The sequence below is a fragment of the Bombina bombina genome, chromosome 8 (genome assembly GCF_027579735.1).
Source record: "Bombina bombina isolate aBomBom1 chromosome 8, aBomBom1.pri, whole genome shotgun sequence".
NCBI classification, from domain to species: Eukaryota; Metazoa; Chordata; class Amphibia; order Anura; family Bombinatoridae; genus Bombina; species Bombina bombina.
Genome location: NC_069506.1, coordinates 276651882 through 276664524, shown reverse-complemented (window position 1 = coordinate 276664524; position 12643 = coordinate 276651882). Strand labels below are relative to the sequence as shown.

At 42.5% G+C, this 12643-nt stretch overlaps 1 protein-coding gene across 1 annotated transcript in view; it reads left to right on the top strand.

Annotated features, from left to right (window-relative positions):
* The window catches only part of SIK3 (SIK family kinase 3), a 772688-nt gene that overhangs the window by 659329 nt on the left and 100716 nt on the right, over nt 1-12643 (top strand). Inside the window, exon 18 of the mRNA XM_053691386.1 lies at nt 11649-11755. Within this exon, the coding sequence (XP_053547361.1) occupies nt 11649-11755 (107 nt within the window). The remainder of the gene's footprint in view (nt 1-11648; nt 11756-12643) is intronic.

Below are 12643 nucleotides of genomic sequence, written 5' to 3'. Positions count from 1 at the left end.
TTGATTTTATCGAAGCGAGGATTCTCAGATTCTGTTATCGATACTCTTGTTCAGGCCAGAAAGCCTGTAACTAGAAAGATTTACCACAAAATTTGGAAAAAATATATCTGTTGGTGTGAATCTAAAGGATTCCCTTGGGACAAGGTTAAGATTCCTAGGATTCTATCCTTCCTTCAAGAAGGATTGGAAAAAGGATTATCTGCAAGTTCCCTGAAGGGACAGATTTCTGCCTTGTCGGTATTACTTCACAAAAAGCTGGCAGCTGTGCCAGATGTTCAAGCCTTTGTTCAGGCTCTGGTTAGAATCAAGCCTGTTTACAAACCTTTGACTCCTCCTTGGAGTCTCAATTTAGTTCTTTCAGTTCTTCAGGGGGTTCCGTTTGAACCCTTACATTCCGTTGATATTAAGTTATTATCTTGGAAAGTTTTGTTTTTAGTTGCGATTTCTTCTGCTAGAAGAGTCTCAGAATTATCTGCTCTGCAGTGTTCTCCTCCTTATCTGGTGTTCCATGCAGATAAGGTGGTTTTACGTACTAAACCTGGTTTTCTTCCAAAAGTTGTTTCTAACAAAAACATTAACCAGGAGATTATCGTACCTTCTCTGTGTCCGAAACCAGTTTCAAAGAAGGAACGTTTGTTGCACAATTTGGATGTTGTTCGCGCTCTAAAATTCTATTTAGATGCTACAAAGGATTTTAGACAAACATCTTCCTTGTTTGTTGTTTATTCAGGTAAAAGGAGAGGTCAAAAAGCAACTTCTACCTCTCTCTCTTTTTGGATTAAAAGCATCATCAGATTGGCTTACGAGACTGCCGGACGGCAGCCTCCCGAAAGAATCACAGCTCATTCCACTAGGGCTGTGGCTTCCACATGGGCCTTCAAGAACGAGGCTTCTGTTGATCAGATATGTAGGGCAGCGACTTGGTCTTCACTGCACACTTTTACCAAATTTTACAAGTTTGATACTTTTGCTTCTTCTGAGGCTATTTTTGGGAGAAAGGTTTTGCAAGCCGTGGTGCCTTCCATTTAGGTGACCTGATTTGCTCCCTCCCTTCATCCGTGTCCTAAAGCTTTGGTATTGGTTCCCACAAGTAAGGATGACGCCGTGGACCGGACACACCTATGTTGGAGAAAACAGAATTTATGTTTACCTGATAAATTTCTTTCTCCAACGGTGTGTCCGGTCCACGGCCCGCCCTGGTTTTTTAATCAGGTCTGATAATTTATTTTCTTTAACTACAGTCACCACGGTACCATATGGTTTCTCCTATGCAAATATTCCTCCTTAACGTCGGTCGAATGACTGGGGTAGGCGGAGCCTAGGAGGGATCATGTGACCAGCTTTGCTGGGCTCTTTGCCATTTCCTGTTGGGGAAGAGAATATCCCCACAAGTAAGGATGACGCCGTGGACCGGACACACCGTTGGAGAAAGAAATTTATCAGGTAAACATAAATTCTGTTTTTTCAAATGCGCGGCCATACTATATGTGCGGTGGGCATTTCTTCTGATTGCCGCCCGCGAGGGGCGGGGCTTCGTTTGCGCGCTTCAGACCGGATGTGTCTAGAAGCTGCGCACTTGCTTTTCAACTGAGGACGTTTACTCCGGGCGCTTGTTTGGACTGCATGGTTATACTTTAAAGCAGGCGGTCAGAAGCGTCAGGGAGTTTTTTTCATTATCTTTGTCAGTATCGTGGGGGCAGGTAGGCGCCGCAGTGGTGCTGTTACAAGGTGCACTGGTGGCTAGAGTTTATTTCTCATTTTTTTCACACGGTCCTGTTTTTATTATTAAAGGGACAGTTTACTCAAAACATTTCTCCCCTTTAATTTGTTCCCAATGATCCACTTTACCTGTTGGAGTGTATTAAATTGTTTACAAGTAGCTCCTTTACCCTTATATTGGCATTTGAAATTGTTAATTTAGCATGTGGTATCCCCACCTATTCTGAAAGTTTGTGGCCGCGCGTACCAGCTATAGATAAGCTTTGTAAACACAGCCAGCAGAAGAAATTACACTCCCAGTGTGATAAAGCAGAGATAAGGTAGTAAAATGTTGATTTTCCATTGTTCTCTCAAAGTACTGGTGATTGTTTTAAGGACAGATATGAGATAAAGAAGCAGGTATATGTGCACAATGTTATACAGTAATGAGATCTGATTATACCTACAAGCTCAACCCATTTTATTAGGCTGTGGCTTCAAAACACAAAATCAGAGCTTTAATATACAGAAATAAACCTTAAAAAGCTAATTTTCATACATTTTTTACTCTGCAGTTGGTAAAAAAAGCAATTGTAAACACATTAAGGGAAAAACTATTTTACAGTATACTGTCCCTTTAAGTGTACATATGATTCACTGCCTTGGTTTAATTCAAACAGGGTTATACATATTCACAAATAAAAGAGACCAAGCTGTACTTTTGTTTTGAAGAGTATACTTATAGTACCCTAATCGTTCTAAATAAGATTATGGATCTTCAGAGTGTCACATGTTCATTATGTTTAAATGCAAATGTGGAGCCCCCTGTTACTTTTTGTCCTTCTTGTACGGAAAGGACTTTACAGTTCAGAGATCACATTTTCTTTAATAAGAGTTTGTCTATAGCGGATGCTGCTCAGGATTCTTCTGAAGAAGTTCAGAATATCTTTCTCCCCAAGCGTCACAGCCATTACCGTTCACTCAGAAGACGCCTTGTTCTTCAACGGCGCCTGCTTCTTTCTCTCTGCAGGAAATGGCTGCAGTTATGTCATCCACTCTTACAGAAGTTTTATCTAAGTTGCCAGTTTTACAAGGCAAACGCAGTAGGACAGAGGCCCATGTGGTCCCTGCGACTTCTGATGCTTTAATGGCTATCTCCGATATACCTTCCCAGAGCTCTGAATTAGAGGGTAGGGAGGCCCTGTCTGAGGGGGAACTGTCTGACTCAGGAAGTGCATTACCCCCTACAGATTCAGACGTCATGTCCTTCAGATTTAAACTTGAACACCTACGCCTTTTGCTGCGAGAGGTTTTGCTGACTGGACGACTGTGACTCTATTGTGGTCCCACCAGAGAAATTATGTAAGATGGACAAATACGTCACACCTCACATCAGCACAGCTATTCTACAAGCATATCATTAGACTACAGAGATTTGAAGAAGAAAAAACATTTCTACAAGCTTCACACCTCACATCAGCACAGCTATTCTACAAGCATATCATCAGACTACAGAGATTTGAAAAAAAACAAAACATTACAAGCTTCACACCTCACATCAGCACAGCCATTCTACAAGCATATCATCAGACTACAGAGATTTGCAGCACGCACTAGCCCTCCAGTCCCTTCCCACCACCAACCCACCCTAGTGTTTACCTTAATATATACCCATACCTTCTAACAGTAATTATGTGCAGCTGTCACTAATAATCCAGAGTAGAGAAACCACTTCAGACTCACAGCCTTTGTACTGACATTTCACCACATTATTTTACACTTTTCAAAACCTATTTTGCTCAGTCACCAAACACTTTTTTCCCTATGTCATCACTCACTCTCAATTCACTCTGCCTTATATCAGACTTATTTCCATTCTCCCTCACCTTCTGTGTTCATTCCCTCTCCTTTAGATTGTAAGCTTGAGAGCCTCTCTATCTGTAGGCCACTTTGTATTTAAAGTGAACTATTACTGATTGTGCTCAAGGGCAGGGCATTCCTCTCCTTTTGTATAACTCATTATTGCACCTACAACTGTAATGTACCCAAATATTGTACTTGTTTGTGTATTTAATGCATCCCTGTAATGTTTTTTATTCTTTGTATAGCGCTGCGTAATCTGCTGGCGCTTTATAAATAAATGATGATAATAATAATACTTAGAGGTCCCTTCTTATTCAGATGTTTTTCCGGTTCCTAAGAGAATTTCGGATATTGTTACACGAGAATGGGAAAGACCGGGTATCCCGTTCTCCCCTTCCCCTATTTTTAAGAAGATGTACCCTGTAGCTGACAACGTTCAGGACTCTTGGCAGACGATCCCTAAGGTGGAGGGAGCTATCTCTACCCTGGCTAAGCGTACGACTATCCCTATTGAGGACAGTTGTGCTTTCAAAGACCCTATGGATAAAAAGTTGGAGGGTCTTCTAAAAAAGCTATATGTTCATCAGGGGTTCTTATTACAATCGACGTCCTGCATTGTAACAGTCACAACTGCGGCGGCCTTTTGGTTTGACGTCCTAGAAGAGTCTCTGAAGACTGAGACTTCTTTAGAATAAATAATGGATAGAATTAAAGCCCTTAAGCTGGCTAATTATTTTATTACGGGTGCCGCCTTTCAGATCGCCAAATTGGCGGCTAAGAATTCAGGATTTTTCAATTTTAGCGCGCAGAGCCTTGTGGTTAAAATCTTGGTCTGCAGATGTGTCCTCTAAATCAAAGCTTTTGGCTATTCCTTTCAAGGGAAAGACCCTGTTCGGGGCCTGATTTGAAAGAAATAATTTCTGATATTACGGGAGGTAAGGGTCATCTCCTCCCTCAAGACAAAACATCTAAGCAAAGGGGACGACAGAGTAATTTTCGTTCCTTTCGTAATTTCAAAGGAGTCCCCTCCTCCGCTTCCGCTAAACAGGAAGGGAATTATCCTCAAGCCAAGTCCACCTGGACACCCAACCAGGCTTGGAACAAGAGTAAACAACCCAAGAAACCCGCTGCTGCTCCCAAGACAGCATGAAGGGGCGGCCCCCGATCTGGGTAACGGATCTAGTAGGGGGCAGACTTTCTCTCTTCGTCCAGGCTTGGATAGGAGACGTTCAGGATCCCTGGACACTAGAAATTGTGTCTCAAGGGTATCACTTGGAGTTCAAAAATTCCTTCCCAAGGGGAAGGTTTCTGCTTTCACGATTATCTGTAGACCAGATAAAAAGAGAGGCGTTCTTACGTTGTGTAAAAGACCTCTCCACTATGGGAGTAATTTGTCCTGTTCCAATACAGGAACAGGGGCAGGGGTTTTACTCAAATCTTTTTGTGGTTCCCAAAAAAGAGGGAACATTCCGACCTATTTTAGATCTCAAGAGTCTAAACAAGTTTCTCAGAGTTCCATCCTTCAAGATGGAGACTATTCGGGCAATTCTTCCATTGAACCAGGAGGGTCAATATATGACTACCGTGGACTTAAAGGATGCATATCTTCATATTCCTATCCACAGAGATCATCACCAGTTCCTGAGGTTTGCCTTTCTGGACAAACATTTTCAGTTCGTGGCCTTTCCTTTCGGGTTGGCCACGGCACCCAGGATCTTCACGAAGGTTCTAGGGTCTCTGCTGGCAGTTCTCAGGCCGTGGGGCATTGCAGTGGTGCCTTATCTGGACGATATTCTGATCCAGGCGTCATCCTATCAGCTGACAAAGTCTCATACCGACATTGTTCTATCTTTTCTAAGGACTCACTGGTGAAAGGTGAATCTAGAAAAGAGTTCACTAATTCCACAGACAAGGGTTCCTTTTCTGGGAACTCTAATAGACTCTATATCCATGAAAATCTTTTTGACGGAAGTCAGAAAGTTAAAGATTCTGAATACCAGTCGATCTCTTCAGTCCAATCCTCGGCCATCAGTGGCTCAGTGCATGGAGGTAATTGGATTGATGGTGGCGGCAATGGACATCATTCCGTTTGCTCATTTTAATCTCAGGCCTCTACAACTGAGCATGCTCAGGCAGTGGAATGGAGATTATGCAAATTTGTCTCCTCAGATAGATCTGGATCAGGAGACAAGAGACTCTCTTCTTTGGTGGTTGTCGCCGGATCATCTGGCCCAAGGGACGTGCTTCCGCGGACCCTCATGGGTGATAGTGACAACGGACGCCAGTCTACTAGTTTGGGATGCAGTCTGGAATTCCCTGAAGGCTCAGGGTGTATGGACTCGGTCAGAGACTCTGCTTCCAATCAATATTCTAGAGTTGAGAGCAATATTCTATGCGCTTCAGGCTTGGCCTCAGTTGGCTTCGGCCAAATTCATCCGCTTTCAGTCGGAAAACATCACGACTGTGGCTTACATCAATCATCACGGAGGAACAAGGAGTTCCTTAGCGATGACAGAAGTATCCAAGATAATTCGGTGGGCGGAGGCTCACTCTTGTTATCTGTCAGCAATCTACATCCCAGGAGTGGACAACTGGGAGGCTGATTTTTTGAGCAGACAGACGTTTCATCAGGGGGAATGGGAACGCCATCCGGAGGTCTTTGCCGCCCTGATTCTCAGATGGGGCCGACCGGAGCTGGATCTTATGGCATCTCTTCAGAATGCCAAGCTCCCGAGATACGGATCCAGGGATCCTCAGGCCGAACTGATAGATGCCTTGGCAGTGCCTTGGTCGTTCAACCTAGCTTATGTGTTTCCCCCATTTGCTCTCCTTCCCCGGGTGATTGCTCGGATCAAACAGGAGAGGGCTTTGGTGATTCTCATTTCTCCTGTGTGGCCTCGCAGGACTTGGTATGCCGATCTACTGGACATGTCCTCTCTGCCACCGTGGAAGCTCCCATTGAGGCAGGACCTTCTCATTCAGGGACCCTTCCATCATCCGAATCTAGTTTCTCTGCAGCTGACTGCTTGGAGATTGAACACTTGATTTTATCTAAGCGAGGGTTCTCTGATTCGGTCATTGATACTTTGATTCAGGCACGTAAGCCTGAAAGATTTAACATAAGATATGGCACAAATATCTTTATTGGTGCGAATCCAAGGGCTACTCATAGAGTAAGATTAGGATTCCTAGGATTTTATCTTTTCTCCAAGAAGGTTTGGAGAATGGGTTATCAGCAAGTTCCTTAAAGGGACAGATTTCTGCTTTGTCTATTTTGCTACACAAACGTCTGGCAAATATTCCGGATGTTCAAACTTTTTGTCAGGCTCTGACTAGAATCAGGCCTGTGTTTAGACCTATTGCTCCTCCTTGGAGTTTAAATTTAGTTCTTAAGGTTCTTCAAGGGTTTCAGTTTAAACCTATGCATTCCATAGATATTAAATTGTTATCTTGGAAAGTTTTATTGTTGGTTGCCATTTCTTCTGCTCGCAGAGTTTCTGAGCTTTCGGCATTACAATGTGATTCTCCTTACCTTATTTTTCATTCCGATAAGGTAGTGTTGCGTACCAAACCTGGTTTTCTTCCTAAGGTTGTTTCTAACAAAAATATAAATCAGGAGATTTTTGTTCCTTCATTGTGTCCTAATCCTTCTTCTAATAAGGAGCGTCTGTTACATAACTTGGACGTGGTCCATGCCCTGAAGTTTTACTTGCAGGCGACTAAAGAATTTCGTCAATCATCTTCATTATTTGTTGTTTTTTCTGGAAAACGTAGGGGCCAGAAAGCTACGGCTACCTCTTTCTTTTTGGCTGAAGAGTATCATCCGTTTTGCATTTGAGACTGCTGGACAGCAGCCTTCTGAAAGAATTATGGCCCATTCTACTAGGGCTGTGGCTTCCTCATGGGCTTTTTAAAATGATGCTTCTGTTGAACAGATTTGTAAGGCTGCGACTTGGTCTTCCCTTCATACCTTTTCCAAATTTTACAAATTTGATACTTTTGCTTCTTCTGAGGCTATTTTTGGGAGAAAAGTTCTTCAAGCAGTGGTGCTTTCTGTTTAGGTCTCTGTCTTGTCCCTCCCGTTCATCCCTGTCCTCTAGCTTTGGTATTGTATCCCTCAAGTAAAGGATGAATCTGTGGACTTGTTGTATCTTATAGAAGAAAAGGAAATTTATGCTTACCTGATAAATTGATTTCTTTTATGATACGACGAGTCCACGGCCGCCCTGTCAATTTAAGACAGATTATATTTTTTGGTTTAAAACTTCAGTCACCTCTGCACCTTTTAGTTTCTCCTTTTTCTTCCTATACCTTCGGTCGAATGACTGGGGGGTGGAGTCAAGGTCGGAGCTATATAGACAGCTCTGCTGTGGTGCTCTTTGCCACTTCCTGTTAGCAGGAGGATAATATCCCACAAGTAAAGGATGAATCCGTGGACTCGTCGTATCATAGAAGAAATCAATTTATCAGGTAAGCATGAATTTAATTTTCTTTTTACCAACTTGCATTTTAGCCTATCAGTGCCCTCTCATAAGTAACTCCACAGGTGTGAGCACAATGTTATCTAACACCCTCTAGCTGTGAAAAACTGTAAAATGCATTCAGATAAAAGGCAGCCTTCAAGGGCTTAGCAATTAGCATACAAATCTACCTAGGTTTAGCTTTCAACTAAGAATACCAAGAGAACAAAGCTAATTTGAGGATAAAAGTAAATTGGAAAGTTGTTTAACATTACATGCCCTATCTGAATCATGAAAGTTTAATTTTGACTAGACTGTCGCTTTAAGACTTGGTCTGCTGATTTCTAAGTGCAGACTGCTTTCTCTCCCTTTTCAGGGTAAATCTATGTTTGGGTCTGGACTGGATGCTATTATTGCCACAGTGACTGGGGGTAAGGGAGCTTTTCTGTCACAGTAAAAGAAATCTAAGGGCAAGCGTAGATCTGCAGGTAGTTGTCATCCATTTTGACAGTGTAAGTCTCAGAAAGATGCCTCATCTGCTCAGAGTTCTGGCTACTGTAAATCCTATGTCTAACTCTTCCTGGTTCAAAAACAAACAGTCCAAAAAGACTACCCCACCTGCGGCCCCCATACCAGACCAGTCTCTTCTTAGGGGCAGATTGAGTCTCTTTCAGGAGGCTTGGGAGAGATTTGTTTGGCTACAAAATAAGTTTTCGTTCATAGTCTTCTCTGAGAAGATTCTTCTTGTCTAGTGTCTTGAGACCCTTTAAAGGCCCAAGCTTTTTTGGCTTATGTAAAAGACTTGGTAGTAATGGGGGTGATTGCTCCAGTTCAAAATTCAGAATTAAACAAGGGGTTTCATTTAAATCTGTTTATAAAAGAGGATACTTTTCAGCATGTTTTGGATGTTAAAATATTGAACAAATTCCTGAAAGTTCCCACTTTCAATATTGAGACAATCCATTTGTGGCTGTTTTTTAAAAAGTACTGGGAGCGTTTTTTGCAGTTCAAGGGATGTCTGTAGTTCCATATTTGGACAGCATTCTGGTACAAGATCCCTCTTTTCGTCTGGCTTTGTGTCACACTCAAATGGTTCTTCAGTTGCTTCAGAGTCACTATTAGAAAATAAATCTTCCAAAGAGCTCATTAACCCCTCAGACTTGTGTCTCTTTTCTGGGTTTCATAATCAATTCCGTAACACTGTTTTTGTCTTTGACAGATCAGTGCAGACTGAAACAGGCCTGTGCCCTTCTGCAGCTGAATCTTCTCCCTTCCGTAGCTCAGTGCATGGAAGTTGTAAATTTCACGGTGCCAATTGCAGATTCTGCATCACTGGAATGGTGGGGGAGGATCTGTCTCAGTGGGTTCTGTTAAATCACAAGTCAAGACAGTTCTTACATTGGTGGCAGACTCATCAGTCTCTGGTTCACGGAGCCTCTTTTCTTCTTCCAGTGTGGGTTGTAATTGCCACAGATGCCAGCCTGTTAGGTTAGGGTGCAGTCTGGGGGTCTCAGAGAGCGCAGGGAGTTTGGTATCCTCAGGAGGCAAGGTTACCTTTAAATGTTCTGGTACTCCATGCAATCTTCATGGCTCACCAGAGCTGGCCTGACCTCAGACACAAATCTATTCTGAGATTCCAGTCAGACAGTGTCACAGCAGTGACTTATGTCAATCATCGAAGAGAGGAACTCACAGGTCATTAAGGATGGAGGGAAGAGTCACCCATCATAACGCTATCATTGCAGGATTTCTTCCATCCATATTTAAGGTGTGGCCAATTGGAAGGCAGACTTTAAATCGCCATTCTTTTCACCCAGGAGAATGGTCTCTGAATCAGGAAGTTTTCAATCAAATTGTGAGGCATTGGGGTCTGCCACAGATAGATCTCATGGCCTTACATTTGAATCACAAACTGCCTCAGTATTTTTCCAGGTCTTGGGACCTTTAGGCAATTCTGATAGATGCCCTAGTGGTTCCTTGGTCGTTCAGCCTGATTTGTTTTTTCCTCCATTTGTGTTACTATCCAGAGTGATAGCCAGGATCAAGCAGGAACAAGCAATTCTGATTGATCAGGTGTGGCCTCGCAGGATTTGGTTTGCGGATTTGGTGCAGATGTCGCACCATCCTTGTAGTCTTCCTCTATGATATAATCTTCTCTCTCAAGCCCCTTTCTTTTATCAATATCCCATATCTCTGAATTTGAAGGCATGGCGATTGAGCACCTAATTCTGCCTCAGATAGATGTTTCTGACAAAGTTATTGATGCCCTAATTAAGGTTAAGAAATCTGTTTCTAGATATATTTATCATAAGGTCTGCAAAACCTTTTTTTTTGTGTGGTGTTCTTGCAAAGTTTACCCTTTTAATTCTGTTAGAATTATTAGAGTTATTGATTTCCAGCAGGATTTCAGCTCTTTCTGTTCTGTTTCATAGAAAAATTGCTCAAATTCATGACTTTCAGGCCTTTGTGCAGGCTCTGATAATGATAAAACCAGTTATTTTTCTAGTTTCTCCTCCTTGGAATCAGGTTTTAAAAAATCCTCTGTTTGAGACAATGCATGGTTTGGACTTTTAGCTTTTATTTTGTAGGGTTATTTATTTAGTTTGAAGAGTCTCTGAGCTTTCAGCTTTACTTGTGAACCTCCTTTTCTGATTTTTCATCAGGATAAGGCTGTTTTTTTTTTTGCACTAGCTATTCTTTTCTACCTAAACTGGTATCTACAGAACTATCAATCAGAAAATTGTGGTTCCTTCTTTTTGACCAGCTTCTAAAAATTATAAGGAGCATTTTCTCCACAACTTGGATGTTGTAAGAGCTCTTAAATATTATGTGGAAGCCACAAAGGATTTCAGACTTTTTTCTTCTTTTTGTAAATTTTTCTGGGTCTCACAAAGGTCAGATAGCTTTAGCTGTGGATTTAGCAGCCTGGCTTAAAGCTTCAATCCACAAGGCTTATTTGGAAAATTCCCCTGAGCGCATTACTGCTCATTCCATTAGACCAGTTGCTACTTCTTGGGGCTTTTCTTAATGAGGCTTCTATTGATCAGATTTGTAATGCAGCTACTTGGTCTTCTTTGCACACTTTTTTAGCACTTTGATGTGTGTGTTTCTTCTGAGGCTGCCTTTGGTAGGAAAGTTCTGAGGGCCATGATGCCTAAATAGTAACATCCTGCCTTCACTTTCCCACCCCACACACATACACACACTATTGACAGTGACCTTGTGGACTCCACAGCTTGGGTATTGATTCCCACACAAAGACCCATGTACTCGCACAATCTGATTAAAGAAAACAAAATGCTTACGTGATAAATTGATTTCTTTCATGATTGAGTCCCACCATTTATTTTTGTTCAAGTTGCTGCAATACATGTTTTGGACTTTACCCCGCTTTATCTATGCCGCTTTTTCCTCATCTACTATATATATATATCACTGAGGATCATGGAAAGTGGGAGGGATTTATATTTTGCCTCTTCCTAGTGGTCTGGAGGGGAATATTTTCACACGTGATGGCTCGTGGACTCTCACCATCATGAAAGAAATTAATTTATCAGGTAAGCATACATTTTTTTTTTAATTCGAAGTCAGGGTGCAAATGACAAATTTATTTTATTCTCCGTCTAGGTCCAGGACTGTACGCGGCCCCCACAGCCATCTCCCCCACTTCAAGCATCTACCATAGCACCTTCCTGTGAGAGTCAGCCAGCTCTTCTCACCCACCAGCTCCAGAGGTACTTCCTTTCCCAGGTTGTACAAAAGGTTAATGAGGTAGAAAAGTAACTTATTATCATTTAGAACCAGTAAAAAACATTTCTAACTTGAAGGAGTTATAGATGCTATGGATACTGATGTCATTGCTGGTGGTTGGAGGGTGGGAATAGATGCAAATAGAGATTGATTGCTGTTTGATAAACTATAGTGTAGGCTATAGATGCTAATGTGGTTGACCTTGAGTTGATGTTGTTTTTTTGACTCAAGATACTGATGCTGGCAACTGGGAGGTGTGGTTGGCAGCAAATGCTGTTCAAGTTGCCAGTGAGTTGAGAGTGGTGTTGGCAGCAGATATTAAAGTGTTTGCATGCTGGTGGAGATGGTATTAGCTGCAGAGGCAGTTAACTTGCCATCTAGTGGAGGGTGGTGTTGCTTTTGGGTGTAGAAGCTTTTACAAGAGACAGATGTTGGCTGAAAATACTGTTGTGGCTGCCGACGAGTAGAGGAGGTTGGTATTGCCTGTGGGTGCTGAAGTAGTTGCAAGAGGCAGATGTTGACTGAGAATATTGTTGTGGCTGCCGACGAGTGGAGGAGGTTGGTGTTGCCTGTGGGTGCTGAAGTAGTTGCAAGAGGCAGATGTTGACTGAAGATACTGTTGTGGCTGCCAGCGAGTGGAGGAGGGTGGTGTTACCTGTGGGTCCTGAAGCAGTTGTAGGAGACGGATGTTGGCTGAAGATACTGTTGTGGCTGCTAACAAGTGGAGCAGAGTGGTGTTACCTGTGGTTTCTGAAACGGTTGTAGGAGACGGATGTTGGCTAATGATACTGTTGTGTCTGCTGGCGAGTGGAGGAGGGTGGTGTTGCCTGTGGTTACTGAAACAGTGACAAGAGGCTGATATTGGCTGAAGA